Below are 21,754 nucleotides of genomic sequence, written 5' to 3' on the forward strand. Positions count from 1 at the left end.
CCTTCCCTCCAAATCTCACCTTTTTACAATATGGGCGACAATCAATACCTATAGTGAATATATATCAATGCTCATGAACATTAACCAAATGCAAATTGCAAGGTTCAGCTGTAAATAACTGCACTTCCAGATTTTGCAGCTCATTTCTTGGACATGGCTGAAAAATTATCCAAATACCACCATTCAAGAGAAGCATCAACATAGAGAATATATTCACTATAAAGCAACTGACTAAAACAAATTTCCTCTGGACTAATTCAGGTAAGGTGGTAGTAAAGTCATCCAGCAGATGCCTCCTTTTATTTTGGTTGGTGTGAACTGGAAATGTGACAAGAGTACTTTCCTTGACCTTTAGCTTCCACTCATTATTTCCTCTGCAACAGCAAATCTATTGTTCTGATGAAAAACATGGCAGCTGATGGAACAGTGCTGAAAACCAACCTCAACAACAACAAAGTACTACTTAGAAGAAACACAAACCCCTCTAATGTGGCATTAAAATCACTTTAGCTTGATCAATTCTATGATTCTTCACTATGAAAATTCTGAATGCTGGCAAAGTGGTCACAACATTTTGCTTTGCTGTTTTTTACTTCATGAGATTTCAAAGTGTTTTGGCCATCAGAAGCAATGTGTTTCACCTTTCAGTATTTCTGCAGCCATGTGACTCTAGCTTTATTCAGCCTGGTTAAACAAGGAGAGGAACTGATGTGGCTTTTTTCTTCCTGTACATGACCACAAGGCCAAAACATTCACTGTACAAGCACTGTAGGCCACAAGGAGTATTTCTGTCATTAAAAAGTTCACCATGGTCAAACTTAAGACAATAAAACTGTTTTTCCATTGCCTTAGTGTCTGCATCCAAATTTAAAATGCAGTTGAATCCTTATGGGAAGTATATGAAAAAATCTGAAAAATATGATACTTGTGCAGAAAAATTCATCCTCTTTTTCTTACTGAGATTGCCAAAATTTCTGAACAACTAAACCAAGCCTGATAGATATTTATTATCTTTACACTCAAAACAGCTATAGAGGAAGACCATTAAGTGCATTAAACCAGGCACCCCAAGGGCCTACCTCAACTGAACTGGCAGTTAGGTTTGTTTATTTTTATGCAGGTGTTGCCATCCAATCATCAGTCCCATACGTAGGATACCCATTTCTGCAGCCCCTTAAAGTGTGCAGAACGAGGAGACTAAGGGTTAAAAAAAACAAAAACAATGCTCTACCAACTCCAAGACTTCTCTCTGCCAGACTCTTATTCCTCTCTTTGCTCCAGAAACCAGAGGATGTAGAGTAAATCCCATGGGAGCACAGGAAAAGAAGGGGTAGCCTCCTGGTTTGACAAACCAAAGTGAGTGCCATCTATATGTACTGTGGGTCTGTCATGGCCAGTATTGTATTCTAACCTGATGCCTGTGTATTCCTAATTCCACTTAGAAAGGCCAGTAAAGTGTAGCATACTCATTAAAAGAAAAACTGATTAAAAAGAGATACAAAAAAGTATCTTGCTTTGTTTAAACTGGGTGTCTATGGGTTTAAACTGGCAGAGGGGAGATTTAAACTACATATTAGGAAGAAGTTCTTTAGAGTGAGGGGGGTGAAACACTGGAACAGGTTGCCAGGAGGTTGTGGATGTTCCCTCCCTGGAGGTGTTCAAGGCCAGGTTGGATGAGGCCTTGAGTGACCTGTTCTAAGTGGGAGGTGTCCCTGCCTATGGCAGGAGGTTGGAAATGGATGATCTTCCAACCTAAACCATTTTGTGATTCTGATTTGTTCTTAAATCTCTTTTATACACTATCCCAGCTCCACAGCAGAAATTCCTCTCTCAATTACCACAAAGAACATTCCAGCTGTTTCACAAGCAGTCATGAGCTAAACTGCATAGATGATGTAGGAGTATCAGGGAAGAAATTACACTCAGCTACACTGTGCTTCACTCAGTTTAGCACAGCCTCTGCTCAGCTACCAAACAGCTACCCATTGCAGAGGTCTGGCAGAATAAATTTCCAGGAGGTGGTTCAGTACAGTACCTATTGCTAGGCAAAGAGCAATGTTCAGGACTTTGAATTTGTATGGGCATCTTGTACATGATCACTTGCAAATGACTATGAGAACGCAAACTTGCATGAGTCACATACAGATATTACAACCCTCTTGCATCTCAACTTGTGGTGTTAGTCAGTGAATACAAAATGAGACCTCACTGAAAAAGGTCCATTGGTTTATAATCCACATCACCTTGAGAGGTCCAGGGAAAGCTCACAGAAAAAATACGTAAATTCCTGCAAAATCAATATGAAGGAGGCAACCAAGCCCAGACAGAGCAAGGAAACAGCTGTTGTAGCAGGTAAAAACACTTTCGATATGCTTAGAGCATCTTCAGCTGCCAGTTTCATATGTAAGTACTATTTATGTATGGACAGTGCTAAGGGACTCTGGGGTTAATGGGACTTGCAGAACCAGGGAAGTGAGTAAAGAAAACATTGATTTTATTTGTAATCATTTCCTTCTTACCTATACTGCGAAAATGCCATCGATAAAAAATCCTCTCAGGTAGTAGCTGCAATATTTTCTGCAAGAAACAAAACTAAATAGTCACATTTTCCATAACACAGAGAAACTAACAGACAAGACATAAATGAAATGGTAATATATACATAGAGAACACGAGAAAAAACCAAATACCTATCACGTTAAAGGACTCCTGCCCATTACCTTAGCCGCTTGTTACGGAGAAACATACTCAGAGTGCACCTGAATAAATAGCATGACACTGTCCTGAGCCACTTCCCCTTTCCCACTGCCATGCAAAGGCAGAATATCAACTGATTTCTAATGCAGAATTTACTCATTTCTGAGCAGCTCACTCTGGGTTATATTTTTCTCAAGTGTCTGGTAATGACTACTGCTAGATTGATACAGGTCAGACTTTGAGCCTCTGGGGCTCAGCTCTGTTTTTCATCAGCTAATGGGGTTTGATCTCCCAGATCAGGATGAGCTGAAGAGCAGTGCAGTTATTTTCACTGTGAGATCATTTACCTGTATTTTCATCTGGCTAGTGAGACTCAGCCAAATTACACAAAGCTAGATGAATTTAACACACAGCACATGCAGTTAATAAGGCACTTATGTGGAATAATATTTAGCGGCCTGCCTCTGTAGCTGTGAGTTCATCCTAACAGAGGCAGATCAAACAAAGAATAAGGTTGTGGTAAAACCCATTCTCCTTCGGTTTTGTTATGCTACAGGGCACCAGCAAAGCAAAGCAATTCAAGCATATGCTTAAGTACTTTCCTGAATGAAGTCTTACAGTTTTAGCTATGTAGTCAAGGGGAAGTCATGCTTAACTAACATGCTTAACTAAGCTGACAGCATTTTATGATGCCATAACTGAATGGGTAGATTCAGGGAAACCAGTGGATGTAGCCTACCTTGACCTTAGCAAGGCCTTTGACACCATCTCCCACGACATTTTAGTGAGCAAGCTGAGGAAGCGTGAGATGGAAGAGCGGACAGTGAGGTGGGTTAGGAACTGGTCGCAAGATAGGGTTCAGAGGGTGGTGATCAATGGTGCCAGGTCCAGCTGCAGAGCTGTGACTAGTGGTGTCCCTCAGGGATCAGTGCTGGGGCCAGTCCTGTTCAACATCTTCATCAATTCCATTGATGAGGGCACAGACAGACAGAGCCTGCTCAGCAAGTTTGCATATGACACCAAGCTGGGAGGCTTGGCTGATCCAGCTGAAGGCTGTGCTGCCATCCAGAGAAACCTGGACAGACTGGAGAGCTGGGCACAGAGGAACCAGATGAAGTTCAACAAGGACAAGTGCAGAGTCCTGCATCTGGGGAGGAATAATAAACTGCACCAGTACAGGCTGGGAGGTGATCCGATGAAGAGCAGTCCTGTAGAGAGGGACCTGGGGGTCCTGGTGGATAACAAGTTAACCATGGCACAGTAGTGTGCCTTTGTGGTCAAGAGGGTCAATGGGATCCTGGGGTGTATTAGGAGGAGTGTATCCAGCAGATCAAGGGAGGTTCTCCTCTCCCTCTACTCTGCCCTGGTGAGACCTCATCTTGAATACTGTGTTCAGTTTTGGGCTCCCCAGTTTAAGAGGGACAGGGATCTGCTGGAGTGGGTCCAGCAGAGGGCTACAAGGATGATTAGGGGACTGGAGGGCATGGCTTATGAGGAGAGGCTGAGGAACCTGGGGCTTTTTAGTCTGGAGAAACAAAGACTTAGAGGGGATTTGATAAATGTTTATAAGTATCTGAGGGCTGGCCAGGAGAGGGGGCAGGTTCTGCTCACTTGCTCCCTGGGATTAGGAACAAGGAGCAATGAGTGTAAATTGCAGCAAAAGAGATTCCGTCTCAACACAAGGGGGGACTTCTTTACTGTAAAGGTCACAGAACTCTGAACAGGCTCCCCAGAGAGGTTGTGGAGTCTCCTTTTCTGGAGACTTTCAAGGCCTGTCTGGATGTGCTCCTCTGTGATCTGTGTAAGATAGTGTTGTCCTGCTCTGGCAGGGGGGTTGGGCTTGACGATCTCCTTGGGTCCCTTCCAACCCCTGATATCCTGTGATCCTGTGAGCTGCAGAGAACATTTGAGGCTACCAAATGTTGTTCTGTGCCAGTTTAGGGGATGGTAACATTATTAAATAATCTGGATAAACCAAAACTACTCGTGGGTCTTACCCAGGTAAACATAAGTTCTAAAAGAATCTAAGATAACAGGCTCCAAGACATATTTTTATCCCTTTTTTAAACTATCAGAAGTACAGACTATGGCTTGGGAGGACAGGACTGCTCAGCCTCTCAAACACAGCAAGAACAAACATGGATTTGTGTAGATTTCACAGAAAAATCATAGAAGATTTAAGCTATGGAAAGATTAAGAAGGTATATTTAAATGGATAATTAGTTTTTAACATCTATTTTGGGGAGTGAAATTGTTTAATTAACATTGCAAAAGACTGAGTTCCTAGTAATCACCAAACAAAAATCACTGCAATAAATTTCTGGTTAAGTTTTCAAAAACACTACATGCAGGATGCAAAATGAATGCCAAGTCGCTGGAGCAAAGGTGACCCATTTGTTGGTCTTGCGTACATAAAAGCTCAGGAGAGAAATCAAAGCATCATGGCCAAGAAAGCAGGAATTGGAATTTTAGGCAACCCTTTGGAGATTGCCAAGACATGAATCATTATTGCTGTTCAGAATAATATGCTCAAGAGATGGGGCAAGGCAGCCTTCTGGATTTGACAGCAAAGTGCTTCAGAAATTACACTTGAAACAAGAGTCTTTCTCAGAATGGAGCATTCCTTTCTCCATGGCAGAAGATGAAGTCATGACAAGTTCACAGACTTTGGGAACTAGACCTCAGGTGACACAGACAGACTGGTCTTCCTTCACACCTTCGCCATAGCACATGCTCTCCAAACAGCATTTGGCATTTCTAAAAGCTTCTCTAAACCAAAAATACAAATTGGACACATTCTGGTCGCATTTTGTTTTGGTCTTACTCCCTCAGCTCCCTCCCTAGGCCGTTGGGGCAGAAGGGACTGAAGGAGCAGGCAGCTGGTGGCCAGAGGTCTAGCTCCACATCCATGAGCAGGACAAATGAGCTTAGGATGAAGAATCTAACTGGCTGACAACGAGGCCATGAATCACAGATGGGCTTTACCTGGTAGTTAAGGACCTTTTTTCTGCCAGTCAGATCACAGGATCCACAGACAAAGAATTATCATTATCCATCTAAGTATTAAAACACTAGCAGCCCACCACCTCTCAAGGCCATCTTTGCTATGAATCTTCAGCTAACTTGGCAGAGGGCAGAAAGGAGCCTCCAACTAAACCACACATACTTCAGATGGGTGCAGGAGTGGGGCCAGAGTTCACTCTGCATCCAGGCACGTGTCAGACTGAGCACACACCCAAAGCACACAAAGAAAGGTCCCCTTCAACAAAACCCCGAGACAAACTGGAAACAAAAAACGGCTTGAATTCACCTATCAGGATACACCGAAGGGAGAAACCCTCAAATAACATCATGTTTATCACCAAAAATCAGACAAAGCCACAAATACTGTTTCCATTGTTTTTAAGTTATTATAATAATCATTAGAGCAAAACCCATTTATTTTAACAAGCCACACTGACTAACCTTCAGCTTGTCCTGGGTGCAAATTCACTCTCATTTGTTTTAAAGCACTAACTTTTGAGAACCAAGAGTGTTAAACTTCAAAAAGGGTATCAGGACATTTTATTAGAAATTTGTCAGTATCAGTACTTGTGAAAATGCTTTTTTTTCAGATGATGCAGCTTGTGATAGGACAGGAGGGAATGGACTGAAGCTTGAGGAGGGGACATTTAGACTGGATAGCAGAAAGAAATTCTTTACAGTGAGGGTGGGGAGACACTGAAGCAGGCTGCCCAGAGAGGTTGTGGTTGCCCCCTCCCTGCATGGGGTCTTCAGCAACCTGGGCTAGCAGAAGGTGTCCCTGCCCATAGCAGGAAGGTTGGAACTAGATGATCTCTAAGGTCCCTTCTAACCTAAATCATTCTATGGACCTACGAAACTACTCCCCTAAAAGCCTGATTCATCCTTAAACAGCAGGCATGGCATTCTCCTGTATTATGAATGAATGTCTGCGACAGTAATCTGCTGATGGAAATTTTTCTTAGTTGCCAAAAGAAACAAGACAGATCTCCCAAGAGCTTTAGCCCTGTTCTTATAGAACGTTCACAGTTTGCGCATCCTGATTGATTCAGACCAAAATAACCCCCACATCTTGGCCATTTCACAACACAACAGCACATGGAAGGGAGCTCTCTCTGCAGAAGGTGAAAGCATGTGAGCTGCTGTTTGGGCAAGGCCAGAGGCATTGGGGCACACAGTAAGGGCAGTATCTTACATGCTACACAATTTCACTTCAACTTGGACACAAAATTCACTCGATAAGGCGTAAGCTGCATAAGCTGATACAGCGACAAAGCTGCATAGCAGAGACTCATTTTGAAAACAAACAATAACCACCCTCACAACTGAATGTCAGTGAATTCTAGGTTATGCTCAGAGATAAACTGAAAAACAAACGTTGTGGAGTACAAGCACCAGCAGAAACAGCTGAAACTTGGAATCACATGAAGCTGGGAGAGGTGGGGGGGGGGGGTGAAGCATACTTTAAGTGTGTTTGAAAAAACAGACTTCCTTGTCAGGTGAGTGAACCAAAACAATCCAATGGCTGAAATAAACAGTAACAGGGCCGAATTTCCTATCTGAGGAAAGCTTCCATATCCCAAAATCTTTAGTCACAGAGCAAAAGCTAAGACACTAAACTAATTTTTCATGCCATTCTCCTTTTCAGCATCTCAAAAGCTGGAACAAAAATATAATATATACATGCACTTTGAAAAGATGTGATTAATCACCTGCACAGCCCCACCACATAGAAAATAGAAGTCAGTTTGGAAAAAGCAAATGAAATTGCTAGCATCACAGCTACCTACTGAAAACATGAAAGCTTTCCCACAGAGTAGAAGGATATAAATAACCTAATTTCAGAGTCCACATTTGCTCCTGCAGTGCAAAACAAGTTACCGTGCTTACAAGTGTAGTCTTTTAAATAAAACCTTCTGAATGCTACGATTCAAAGTTGCAGCTAGAGTGGAATTAGTGATTTTTGCATGCGTTGTACCTTAGAGCTCTCAGACTAAGGGGGTGTTGCAGTGTGACACAATTATCAGAGGGTTGGAGGACCTCTGCTGTGAGGACAGACTGAGGGAGCTGGGCGTGTTCAGCCTGGAGAAGAGAAGGTCCTGGGGAGACCTAATAGCAGCCTTCCAGTACCTGAAGGGGGTCCACAAGGCGGATGGAAAGAGACTGTTTGCAAAGACCTGTGGCTATAGGAGTTGTGGCAAGGGCTTCAAACTAGAGAAGAGCAGCTTTAGATCGGATGCTGGGAACGAGTTCTTTACTGTGAGGGTGGTAGAACACTGGAACACGTTGAGGCCACATCCATGGAGATACTCAAAGTGAGGTTTGACAGGATTCTGATCTAGTTGAGGGTGCCCCTGCTTAGTGTAGGGGAATTAGACTAGATGACCTTTAGAGGTCATCCTTCCAACCCAGGTCATCCTATGACTCTATGAACAAGCCCCAGTTATTGTGATTTTTGACTCACTGCTTCCAGAAACATTCTCTGCACCCTCCCAATCCCTGGTGTTCCAAAGATGCATCCTGCTGTTCTTATAAAACAAATGACAGTCCCTTGCACTCCAGCCTAGCCTGTTAGTGACACTGCTGTGAATCCAAAATGGCTATTGACATCTTGCTTCCAGTTTCACAGTACACTAATAAGAAATATTTTAAGAAACCCCACAGAGCAAAATAATATTGCTTTTTGAGAAAACATAGGGATCTGTTTAATGCTTAGTGCTTTGCTGCATCTATATGGTAATCCATTACAGCACACTTGAAATAGAAATTAGGTATTACTACTGATCAACACATCAGGGTACCTGTCAGTTCTTTTAACTGATTATCCATAGTTCTTTTTCTTCCAGACTTCCTGCATGACTAGGAATAATGTTCAGTTTAAATCTCACTTTACACAGAATGCTGCTTTTTGAAAGATACATCTCTCTCTCTGATAAAAGTAAAATAAAAGGTACCAAGTCTTGCATTTCAACAGATCCACTCTGACTTCACCAATATTGCAATTTCTTTTCAAAAACATTCCACTTCTACCAACTTTGTTAAATCATATCATGATTGGCAGCTTTGTGCCCATCACTGTGAGCTTGCTACCCTATGGCAGAACACCGAGAAGCCGGGGCTGTTGCCAAACTTTACAACGAAGAGCCCAACAGCTTGGAAGTTTTCCAACTTCACTGACACAAGGCTAAAACCGTAAACATTCCTGATCTACCTTCCAGAGATACAAGAAGCTTCAAGTCTCTCATGAAACAACAACGAACCCAAATATGGTCTTGCTGATTATATGTGCTCTTGGCAACAACTTCAACAGCAGGCTCAGAAAAACATTCATTCCAGAAGAATGAAGTCTGAGAAGAAAAAAACAAAACAATAGCTTTTCAACATAACCTGTACATGAAAAGGAGTTTCTATTAGTCCAGCAAAGTCTACTAGGAAAATTAAGGGACTTGAACACCTCTCTGTTTAGTCTTCTTGAGAAAAGGCTGAAAGGGGATCTAATTACTGTCTATAAACTCTCAGAGGTGGGTGTCAAAGGTGTCAATTTCTTTTTAGTGGTGTCCAGTAGTAGGACATGGAACAATGGGTATAAGCTGGAACACAGGAAATTCCATCTCAACATGAGGAGACACTTCTTTACTGGGAAGGTGACAGAGCAGTGGAACAGGCTGCTCAGAGAGGTTGTGGAGTCTGCTTCTCTGAGACTTTCAAAATCCATCTGGATGCATTCCTGTGTGACCTACTCTAGGTCATCCTGTTTTGGCAGGGAGGTTGACTTAGTGATATCTAGAAGTCTCTTCTAACATTCTATAAATGTACCATTCGATGGTATCTCCACAAGATTTCAGAGTGCTCAACCACCAAAATCTGCAGTAATTTTGAAAATTTCCAGGTGCTATTCCCCAATTTAGGCAAAGCCAAGAGCCCAGTGAAGTTAGTATGCCTGCCGCAGTTTAGTCTAAATGAAAGGATACTCCCTATTGCATCAATAAATTATTTACAGTGATTTGTTGAGGGAAAACATCTGCCCAAAGCACACAAGACAGTTACTCCTGCCCTAGGCATAGCATTAAACAATTAGATCTCTGAACTGAACATAGGCAACACACAGCTGGGACTTAGAACAGAATGCTATGAGAGCAACATTAGTGTTATTTTAAGAGCAATAATAGATGAACTGATCAGAACCACAGCAAAACAAACTGTAGATGGGCCAAGAAGTAATTTTCCATGTGTAGGAAAGAAGGGCTAGAAACAATATTATTCTTATAAACAAATACACTTTTCACTCTGTTGAGCTTGAGAAACAAACCAACAAGTCTGTGACACACTCAATATTAAACAGTGGAAGTGGTAACCACAGCAGACACAGGGAACCATCTGACAAGCTGTAACAGAACCTTCAACTTGAATTTTAACCTATGACTCTTAACAGTAATCTTATTTCAAGTATAAGACAACCTGCAGATGGGGAAATTAAGCCACTGAAACAGACACACATAAGGAAAATACAAACAGCAAAACAAAAGGTAAACAAAGGGGATTAGCCCAAGAAATGAGAAACCAGGACCTTTGGCAAGAAAAATTCAACATCTTCACTTGATTATTCCCTGTGAAGTATTTAACAAATATGTTTCATGTTACCAATCATAGATTCATAGAATTATTTGGATTGAAAGGGCCTTAAAGATCACCTTCCACTAGGCCAGCTTTGCCCAAGACTTTGTCCCACCTGGCCTTGAACATCTCACAGTATCACAGTATCACAGTATCACCAAGGTTGGAAGAGACCTCACAGATCATCAAGTCCAACCCCTTACCACAGTGCCCAAGGCTAGACCATGGCACCAAGTGCCACATCCAACCTTGCCTTGAACTGCCCCAGGGACGACGACTCCACCACCTCCCCGGGCAGCCCATTCCAGTGCCCAATGACTCTCTCAGTGAAGAACTTTCTCCTCACCTCCAGCCTAAATCTCCCCTGGCACAGCCTGAGGCTGTGTCCTCTCGTTCTGGCGCTGGCCACCTGAGAGAAGAGAGCAACCTCCTCCTGGCCACAACCACCCTTCAGGTAGTTGTAGACAGCAATAAGGTCACCCCTGAGCCTCCTCTTCTCCAGGCTAAACAACCCCAGCTCCCTCAGCCTCTCCTCGTAGGGCTGTGCTCAAGGCCTCTCCCCAGCCTCGTCGCCCTTCTCTGGACACGCTCAAGCATCTCAATGTCCCTCCTAAACTGGGGGGCCCAGAACTGAACGCAGTACTCGAGGTGTGGTCTGACCAGTGCAGAGTACAGGGGCAGAATGACCTCCCTGCTCCTGCTGGCCACACCATTGCTGATGCAGGCCAGGATGCCACTGGCCCTCTTGGCCACCTGGGCACACTGCTGGCTCATGTTCAGGCGGGTATCAATCAGTACCCCCAGATCCCTCTCTGTCTGGCTGCTCTCCAGCCACTCCGACCCCAGCCTGTATCTCTGCATGGGGTTGTTGTGGCCAAAGTGCAGCACCCTGCACTTGGAGCTATTGAACCCCATCCCATTGGCCTCTGCCCATCTGTCCAGGCGGTCAAGGTCCCGCTGCAGAGCCCTTCTGCCCTCCAGCTCAGTCACTTCTGCCCCCAGCTTAGTGTCATCTGCAAACTTGCTGATGACTGACTCGATGCCCTCATCCAGATCATCTATGAAGATGTTAAAGAGGATGGGGCCCAGCACTGATCCCTGAGGGACACCACTAGTGACTGGCCACCAGCTGGATGTGGCACCATTCACCACCACTCTCTGGGTCCGGCCCTCCAGCCAGTTCCTAACCCAGCACAGAGTGTTGCCATCCAAGCCATGGGCTGACAGCTTAGCCAGCAGTTTGCTGTGGGGGACAGTGTCAAAGGCCTTGCTGAAGTCCAGACAGAGCACATCCACAGGCCTCCCCACATCCACCAAGCGGGTCACCTGATCATAGAAGGAGATCAGGTTGGAGAGGCAGGATCTGCCCTTCCTAAACCCATGCTGGCTGGACCTGAGATCTTTGCCATCCCTCAGGTGCGCAGTTATTGGCCCCAAGAGAACCTGCTCCATCAGTTTCCCTGGCACTGAGGTCAGGCTGACGGGTCTGTAGTTCCCAGGTTCCTCCATCCGACCCTTCTTGTGGATGGGGACCACGTTGGCAGTTTCCAGTCTCCTGGGACCTCTCCGGTGAGCCAGGACTGCTGGAAAATGATGGAGAGTGGTTTGGCCAGCTCAGCTGCCAGCTCTCTCAGCACCCTGGGATGGATCCCATCTGGTCCCATGGACTTGTGGGTGTCCAGGTGGCTCAGCAGGTCCTGAACTGATTCCTCATGAATTTCCAGGGGAACACACCGCTCCCCGACCCCATCCCCCAGTTTAAGAGGCCATTTGCCTCCTCCTCCTCTCTCCTTACTGTTGAAAACTGAGGCGAAGAAGGCATTCAGGACCTCTGCCTTTGCTTCATCATCAGTTATAGTGTTCCCCTCCTGGTCCAGTAAGGAGTGGAGGCTCTTCTTGCCCTTCCTTTTAGCATTGATACATTTATAAAAGTGTTTTTTGTTAACTTTCACGGAAGTGGCCAGCCTAAGCTCTAGCTGAGCCTTAGCCTCTCTAATTTTTCTCCTACATAGTCTGGCTACCTCCTTAAACACATCAGGAGAAGCCTTCCCCTCCTTCCAGAGGCGATACACCCTCTTTTTCTCCCCCACTTCCTTCAGGAGCTCTTTGCTCATCTCCAGAGGAGGACATCCACAACCTTCCCAGGCAATTTGTTTCAGTGTCTCACCACCCTCCCTGTAAAGTATTTCTTTCTAATACCCAGTCTAAACCTTCCAGCTTCAAACCATTCCCCCTCATCCTATCACAACAACCCCTTGTAAAAAGTCCCTTCTCAGCTTTCTTGTAACCCCTTTGTACACTTCTACATTTGTTCAAGCATTTTACTAGGGCAGACCTAATGTGGGCAAAATACAGCATGTGAGATGCCAGCAGACTGTTAGTGGTAAGTATGCTGGACTACTGCTTGTTATTCATTAATTATTTACTTGTCCTGATTTGCTGTTCATCACCTTGAAAATTTCAGTAAACAAGCCAGGAATGGAGAGAATCCTTCCACGTAAATGCACTTCAACGGACAACTTGTTAATGCACAACTGAATTTTCCTCAGCTTATTTAAAATGTAGCAAGTAATAAAGGAGCAACACCTTAAAATAAGCCAACCACCCTAAAGAAATGCTAAACAGAAAACGACATCCTTCTGCACACCCATAAAAACAGCAACACAGTACCCAAATCTTCCATGTGCTGGGAACCAAAGCTGGCCAATTTTCACTCCTGTAAGAGCTTATGACATGGGAAATGACCCACCAAGGAACACCACTGGCTTTGAGGGGTTTTTTTAAGCTGCTTCACCAACATTGCTGGTTCACACAATAGCCTACATAAAGCAGATCGACAATGTAATTCACAGTTTGCATTGACTTGAAAGAGCCTCTCAAAGATCATCTTTTCCAAACACCCTGCAGTCAGTGGTGACACCTCCAGCTACATCGGGATGTCCAGGGCCATATCAAGTCTTGTCATGAATGGCTCCAGGGACAAGGCCTCAACTACACACATTGTTGGGCAACCTGTTCCAATATTTCACCACTCCCATTGCCAAGAACTTCCTCACGATGTCCAACCTGAATCTCCGCTGCTCCAGTTTCAAACCATTGTCCCTTGTCCTATCTCTACAAGCTCTTCTAAACAGTCCTTCCCCAGCCCTCCTGTAGGCCCCCTTCAGATAATGAAATGCAGTAATAAGGTCTCCTTGAAACTTTCTTTTCTCCAGGCTGAACAGCCTCAATTCTTTCAGCCTGCCTTTGGAGGAGGGGTGCTCTAGCCCTCTGATCATCTTTCTGGCCCTCCACTGGATCTGCTGTGGCAGGTCCATGTCACTCTTGTGTTGGGAGACACATAGCTGGAGACAGTACTCCATGTGGGGTCTCTTCTTCTGATGCAGGCCAGGATCTGATTGACGTTCTGGGCTGCAAGTGCCCATTGCTGGCTGATATCCAGTGGTGGAGTTCAGTAATGGGAGAGTTCAGTGTTTCAAGTACCCAGAGCAATCCCAGTGCAGCAATGAACCAAAGTTACACACTTGTAATGGTATTTCTGTGCATCACTAGGCAGTAGGAAGAGAGAAACCTATCTCCCCAAGCTGTGTCAGTGCACAGAGCTGCCTGGTCACCCACCACAGCAGGCGTTCCTCTGACAGATGCTGTGTATTTACTGCTGAAGGTTTGTCATCTACTTTTCAAAAATATTCCTTGCAGATTACAGCCAGCTACAAACCTAAACTGAACCACCACTAGCATTTGCAGAATGAGCAAGCAGTGCACATCTGCAGTAACAAATTCGGGCTACACAGCTGCTTTGCAGTGATTACATTCACATTCTGATAGCAAAGTCATCCATATTTTGATGGATTGACACCACATCTTAATCTTCTGAGTGCATGCCATTTGTAGTTTAGGTGCTTCTAAGAACAACACTGTATTAAAACCATTAGACACTTCTACAAAATAAAGAGCTCCAAGTATGGTGCAGCAAGTTCAAACAGGCTATTATCAACTCTGGAAAAAGACTCAGTGTTGCACAACAGTCAAAGCAAGTTGCAAGTTTGAGTGTGTATAGTACAAACACTGCAGAGGCTATAGCTCCCTGATATTCTATTTTACATCCACTTCATACTGGAATCCACCTGCAATGTTCTTGCTTGGGATACTCCAAACCAGACCTGGGAATGAAGCACGAAAAGTTTGCTGCTTAAGTTGCATGGAAGGTGAAAGTCAAGTCTCTTCTCCCAGGCAACCAGCAACAGAACAAGGGGAAACAGTCTCAAATTGTGACAGGGGAGTTATAGGCTGGATGTTTGGAGGAAGTTCTTCACAGAGAGAATGATATGACATTGAAATGGGCTGCCCAGGGAGGTGCTGGAGTCACCATCCCTGGAGATGATCAAGAAAAGACTGGATGTACCATGGTCTAGTTGATTGCATGGGTTGGACTGGATATCTTGGAGATCCCTTCCAACCTGGTTGATTCTATGATTCACTCTGTCTGTCCCTGTTTATAAGCATAGTAAGCCTCTCTTCATTCCAGCAAGGCAGGAGGCATACAAGGAGGGCTGAGGTGTGACACAGAAGAGGGCCTAGAAGCATGACCACAGCAAGGTCACTACATCATATACCTTTCCAGAGTCAGATTTATGCACAGTCTTTTAAAAATTTAAAAACTATGCTTACTCTATATCCACACCCAAGGACTCATACTGCTCACATTTTGCCTAAGTTCAAGAAACCAGAAGCTCCATATAAACCACAGACTTACAAAAACTAGATTAGAGCATCACTAAACCTTTTTGTAGAGGCTATGCAAAAAAAAAAAAAATGCTTTTTGAAATAAGGACCTGGGAAGCTCAAGGGTGTTCCATTACTATATGCTACTAAAGAACAAAGAACCAGAAAACTCCACATTGTGAAGCTTTCCACATACGTATAGTGTGAAAGGTGGGAGCACCTAACCCGAACTCCTCAGCTATCTACAAAACCACACAGAGAGCTGAAGTGCTCTGATAGGATATGAAAAAAACCTGAGGAACAATAATTTGACTTTGGGAGGCTTTACTACATTGCAGAGAGTGTCTGAAAAGGTCTAAGATTAAGTTATTTCAGACAGTAAAGGTGTTTAATCAGTGTAATGCATTTTATGGCTGCAGCAGCAGTAGAGAAGGGGCTGTTCTTAACTAATAAACCATAATTACAGAGCATGGAAATCAATTAATCTAAGTATTATATTGAACCATGACTCTGCTCTTGTTCCACTACAGATGGGAAAAAAATCCCAAACCTTCATAATAAAAACAACCCTATGTTTTCACAATCAAATGGTGGCATAAGACTTGTACGGGACCTAGGAAACTTCTATAAATATAGTGCACCTTCTGTGAGGTCTGTGACACACAGTGCTAAACTGTCTGCTGTAACCAACAGTCCTCTCAAATCCCAGGAGACAGTAATATAAGCAATAACATGTTCTCAAAAGTCACTAAAAATTTGAAGGAAGCTAAGCTTTGTCAGAGAAAAGGCAAATTGGTTTTTCACGGTTTGAGGCCCTTTAGCTGAAAGAGGGAAATATAAGACAGATAATTACAGCTGGTGTAGCAGTTCAAGAATACCTGTTTGGAAAAGACAAGGCCAAAGAACCTTAGAGAATATAAAAGTAGACCTAACAACTTTCTAATGCTAATTGTCAAAAAACACTTCACAACATTAAATGTTAACCTTTCCTGTTATTCCCTTCTGATTAATAGCTGTTCTTAGACTGGTGTGTTGTTCAGTGTTACTGTTGAGTGGCCAAGCTACATAGGTGAAGTGTAAAATTAAAATTTCAACAAACTCTAACCAAATCACCTTCATTTTCAGAGGATCTGTGGCAGAGGCACTTGCTACTTTTGCTTAATGCACACACTAGGTGTCACTGAAGAACAGCAGCAAAATATCAAACTCCAGCAAAAAAAGGCAGAAGTCCATCACTTTCACAAATATTTGTATTGATTTTTAAGCTGCTAACCCTCAGCACCTAGATTCAGAAGCTGTTAGCCCTAAGTAATTACCTATTCAGCTAATTAGAAGAACACTCTGTAAACCTCTGGCTCATGCTGACATCACATTAAATATAACAGGTTTAGTAATCAATTGGTTTAGTTGCCTATCGCTTACAGAACGAATATTTGCTTACTTGTCATTGACTTCCCCTCATCGTGGTCACACTGATGTATTCCTGGTCAGTGAGCAAAAAGCAGTTTTTCCTACAGCTAAGTTATCAACAGCTTGAGCTCTAAATGGATTTCAAAGTTACTCCTAGTAGATAAACACCACAAAGGGGAACACTCCAAATTCCACACAAATATCTCAAAGGATTTCTTGTCCCTCAAAGCCATTGATGACTGGGCCATAATGGAATTCTCCTTGATCAGGGCCCAGAGCAACACCTGGTTCACCTAGACCTATGTACTTTTTTCTTCCTCATTTGGTATGTTCTCCTGATGTCTGTAAGAGGTATGAAAGAGGCAGTGATTAGCCATGCATGTTCTAGACAGAGAACTGCATATTTATTCACTTCCATCAGGCAGGAAGCATTAGCTATTTACCATTCAGTGACACAGCCACAGAAATTTAATTATTTATTCAAGGCCACAAAGCAAGTGTACTAATGAGCTTCCATTAAACTGCACAGCCTTGCTTGGTAAATGTGGGGATATCTTCTCCACTGTAGGCAGGACTGGTAAGCATGGTGATACCTTCTTCACTGTGAGGAAGGAGGAAGGACGGAGAGGAAGAATTCCTCCTGCCTTAGATGTGGTCCTTAGATGTCTCTGACACTGCCTCATGCAAGTTCCTAGAGCACTCTTTTGCTAATGTCGTAAGTAGCAAAAAACACAATTTGATTTTCAGATTTCAGTCTAAAAATGCAATCTCGTAGTTAAAGGAGCAAAGGGAGAGAGAAGTGGAAAAGGAGATCAACTTGCTAGTTTATAAAAGTCTGAATAAAAGAGCAGACAGCTCCAGGATTTCCTGTCATCATTTTCACGGCCATTTCTTTTTTACAGGCATGTCAGGCTATAAAGCACCATTCTTACTGACAGTGTTAATGTTATTCTCACTACAAGCTGTCCATTGATGCAAAAAAAAAAAGTCATATATTGCTGGGGTTTTTCAGTGGGTTTTTTGGGTTTTATTCCACCTTTAGAGGGAAGGATAAGAGTTGGGAAGATCTAGCTTTTGTTTTAACTTTGTTTTCTAGAGTCCCATTGAAAGCTGGAGGCTTTTTCTACCACCACCAAAAATAACCCACAATATAAACAAAGATAAAATTGCTATGATGCAATACTGAGATAAAAGGTTATTAGTCAGATTAACAAAGAAACTAGCAGAAGATGCATGTAATTGCCCTTGAGAAAGGAATAAGGCCAATTATTTACCTCATGAATTGTTACAAAACAAACAAGCAGACAAAACACTAAAGGAGCCACTGATCTCTGACTTCAGGGACAGGTAGCCTTCTGCCAAGACTTGTAGTGAGCATTACAGAAACTTCAGATGTTAGGCTTTCATCTGAGCAAGTGACACTTTCTTCCATCTAAACACGTTTCTGTAATAACTCTAGTTAAAGAGATCTCCTGGAAAATTATCTATCACAGCCTATCCTTCTTTAAAATAAAGACATCCTAATTTGATTATGCAAGTTAACAGGCTAACATTTCCTTCTCAGCCACTGCAAATGCTATGACCACCAGTGTCTTCTGCAAGTAAGAGATGCTGCACTGAATGTAAAGTAAGTTCAACAAATTAACATTTCACACACTCAGATCAAACCGATAGGCAGTAGCTGACAACTCTTATCCCTTTATTTTCCTTGTGCTGCAAGACCAAGTACTGCAATCACAACAGATGCCTCCATCTGAAAGCAGCCCAAACTCCTGCTGTGTGACACATTTCAAATAACATAACAGTGAACTTCACAGGAACAAAGCTACAGGGAAAAGTGCTGCTGTTTTGAACAAGCCCTCCATTAAAATATAGAATAACTTTATTATTTAATTTTAAAAAGAAAGCGAGAAAGCAGACTATATGAACAGCTTTAGCCTAACAAAGGCTCTGCAGCTACTGCTTGCTTGCTCCTAAATTCTATTGAAAAAAACCAGGACATTTTCAAACAGCTGATCCTCAGCTTCCTAAGATAGATACATGGCTGTAGGATTTTCAAGTCATTTTGATAAAATCTCTTAACTCTGGATATTCATTCAACCAAAATTCCCATGGCGTAACAACATTGTTGTTGCTGTTGTATCTGAAAACTAAATGCACAACCTAGGTGTCTCCTGTCTTTCACCTTGTAGTGTCATGGATACCTCCTGTCACTCTGACTGATACTTGGTTTCACTCCTCATTCTCCAGGTGTAAGCAACCATATAATGACAATGACATTCCAAATAAGTTAGCTTCATGGTATAGAAAACTTACTTCAAAAAGAAAGAGAATGGAGTCCAGCTCCTCCCTCTGTGATTTATTCCCTGCAAGACAGAAAACAATATTGTTTATCATAAACACAAGGTATGAGACTGACATAAAAAATCTGCTGTTGTTATTCAACTGATGTCAAAAATGTTGCATTCAGTTTATTTGTCTTCATCTTTATTTTATATCAAAAGAGCAGGATGTTTCCAAACTTCAGTCTCTCTCTTGATTATGAAGGAGGCCTGTGAGTCCCCACCCGGAGTACTGTGTCCAGTTCCGGGCTCCTCAGTTCAAGTGGGACAAGGATCTACTGGAGAGAGTCCAAGAGAGGGTTACAAGGATGATTAAGGGAATGGAGCACAAGGACAGGATGAGAGGCCTGAGGCTTTTTAGAAGACTGAGGAGAGGATCTAATGAATGTCTATCAATATCTGAGGGCTGGGTGTCAGAAGGAATGGACAACCCATTCTCACCTGTGCCATGTGGTAGGATAAAGAACAATGGATGTGAACTACAGCACAGGAAGTTTCACCTCAGCATAAGGAAGAACTTCTTTACTGTAAGAGTCATGAGCACTGGAACAGGCTCCCCAGGGAGGTTGTGGAGTCTCCTTCTCTGGAGACTTTCAAGGCCCATCTGGATGTGTTCCTGTGTGACCTGTAATAGATTCTACGGTCCTGCTCTGGCAGGGGGGTTGGACTTGAATATCTCCAAATGTTCCTTCCAACCCATAACATCCTGTAATCCTGTGACATATAAAGTCCTAGACCTGCAACACTTTGTCACTATGCTCATTTCCAAGCAAAAAGCCATTCCTACAACATGTCTTCAACACTGAAATGTGTCTTGGGGGTCTCTGACAATGCTTGTGGTGAACAGACATCTGCTTAATTGTAGGATAAAGGCTTCCAATACTTCAACGACATGAGAGGATACATAGAAGAATGCACAAGACCCGATTTCTGCATTCAAATGACATTTAGCCCTAAAGATGCATTTAGAACCCTTTTCAGTTACTTAAGACACTTAAGAGAGCAATTTTCCACACCTCCCTCTTCTGATACTACAATATTAATCGTTTTGATACTGTACTGCACTAAACTATTAATGTAAATATAGCTAACTGTGGGCTATATAATAATTAGATAAGCCCTAAGAGTGCTTCTGAGAAAATTTGAAGAAAATTGACTCAACTGCTGGCAATGCTCTCAAACTTACCTTTTTGTTTCAAGCTATTTTCCAGTGTTATGAAGTTTTCATAGAATATAAAATAAATTTGAGAATAATTGTTCTCAAAAAATTGCTTCAGCTCACTTCCATCCACAATATCTGGAAAGAGGAACAAACAGAGTTATTGCACAACATCAGAATACTGAAAATTGTGTTCTTCATGCAAATTTAGTATTAAACAATGAAATAAATGCCATATGAAAGAATTTTAGTGACTTCATTAAATTGCATACAATAAATTATGACTCCACTCTTGCAGGTAAAATAGGCACATTTCCATTCCTTTTAGTGAAGTTTGCAATGTGGCTTGGGGTCATTTGTTTCCCAGATTAAAAAAGAAAGAAGAGATGGGATATGTCTAAGTTATATGAATGGAAACCCCAGCATGCATCCCTTCCCTAAGCCTTAACTTAAGTTTCAACTCTCCAGAAACCCATTCACTACTGAAGACAACAAAGCTGACTGCTAAGAGAATATTATTCTACAACTACAGAAGAAAGAATTACTTCAGCCTTGGACAATGGCAGCATTTTTTAAAGGAAAAATAATACCTTGTCAGCACTTGGGGCTTTGTTTGGTCACTTGCTCTACGGAAACAATTAGTGCACGGAAAGTCTCTGACATGATATTTATTTCCTACAACCCCTGGTCTTGAATTTGCAAGCTAAGTGCCATTACTGCCCTCCATGCATGAGCTCTGTTAAACACAACTCCAGGAGAAAACAAGGCTTTCATTTACAAGGACTTCAGATTTTAATGACTTCATTCCTTCATATGAACAAAAAGGAAACTTTCCCTTTAAAATGTGAAGAGAAAGAAACTGCCTAATCAAAAGAAGTAATTTCTCCTTTTCTATAAATGTGGTGTTTCAGTGGTGACTCATCTGTAATTCTGATGTCAGCATGCATTCTTAGAGCTGCATTCTTAGAGCTACATCCTTTTCCTACTGAACTATTTGTTTACTTCTAACCCTTTGCAAGATACATAGGAAAATAGCTTCTAACCTTGAAAGACAACACCAATACTCCCATTTACTGCCCTGAAAGGAAACATCCACTTGGAAATCAAGATGCATGCAAAGTTGTCATCCTGGTACCAGTGCCCAGAGTCCAAAACACAAGGAACATGCCCCACACCAAAAAATTAATTCCATAGTTCAGAGTTCCAGCTTTCCTGGACACTTCACTACCCAGTTCCTTGGTTTTCACATATATTAAGGTAATGCTATTCATTTGCTCCTTCACCACCCAGGTGAGGATCAATGGAAAGCAGCACTGACATGGTACAGCTTTTACAGCAACGTATAGGAAATGGCAGGGCATTCAGGAAGGTACATGAGACATTTCCTCTGTGTAAATAATAAACAGTTGCCTCCTTAGATAAGTGCAAGCCCTTACTACTCAAGTTTAAAATTTAGGAAACAAATTACTCGGGTACCATTTAGTAAGAACTGGAGTTTATGCCAAGTTCTGATTATTCTTCCTCATATTAAAAAAAAAAGGATACATTTACAGAGGACAATAACTGCGTCCTTTCCTTTTATTTTTCCAAAGTCCCTTGTCCTTTTGTTATTTAAACAAAGTTCTCTCAGTCCTGGGGGACTTTCTTTATCTCAAGTACTTTAAAAATTAAAGGAGAAGAAGAGACAACTTTGCAGTCATGTCCTGGTTAATGATAAACTTTTACTACTAGCCTCACCCTATAAACTACATACAATTTTTACTTACCTTAAAACAACCCACAAACA

The 21,754-nt window shown here is 42.5% G+C and overlaps 1 protein-coding gene across 4 annotated transcripts in view; it reads right to left on the reverse strand.

The window, feature by feature from the left end:
* RALGAPA2 (Ral GTPase activating protein catalytic subunit alpha 2) overlaps positions 1 to 21,754 on the reverse strand; it is a 139,635-nt gene that overhangs the window by 113,046 nt on the left and 4,835 nt on the right. For all 4 annotated transcript variants that reach the window (XM_064145713.1, XM_064145712.1, XM_064145714.1 and 1 more), the window contains exons 2-4: positions 19,996 to 20,106; positions 18,784 to 18,833; positions 2,520 to 2,577 (exon numbers count right to left, since the gene is read on the reverse strand). In XM_064145713.1, the coding sequence (XP_064001783.1) occupies positions 2,520 to 2,577; positions 18,784 to 18,833; positions 19,996 to 20,106 (219 nt within the window). The remainder of the gene's footprint in view (positions 1 to 2,519; positions 2,578 to 18,783; positions 18,834 to 19,995; positions 20,107 to 21,754) is intronic.

Source organism: Pogoniulus pusillus, chromosome 7 (genome assembly GCF_015220805.1).
Source record: "Pogoniulus pusillus isolate bPogPus1 chromosome 7, bPogPus1.pri, whole genome shotgun sequence".
Lineage (NCBI taxonomy): Eukaryota > Metazoa > Chordata > Aves > Piciformes > Lybiidae > Pogoniulus > Pogoniulus pusillus.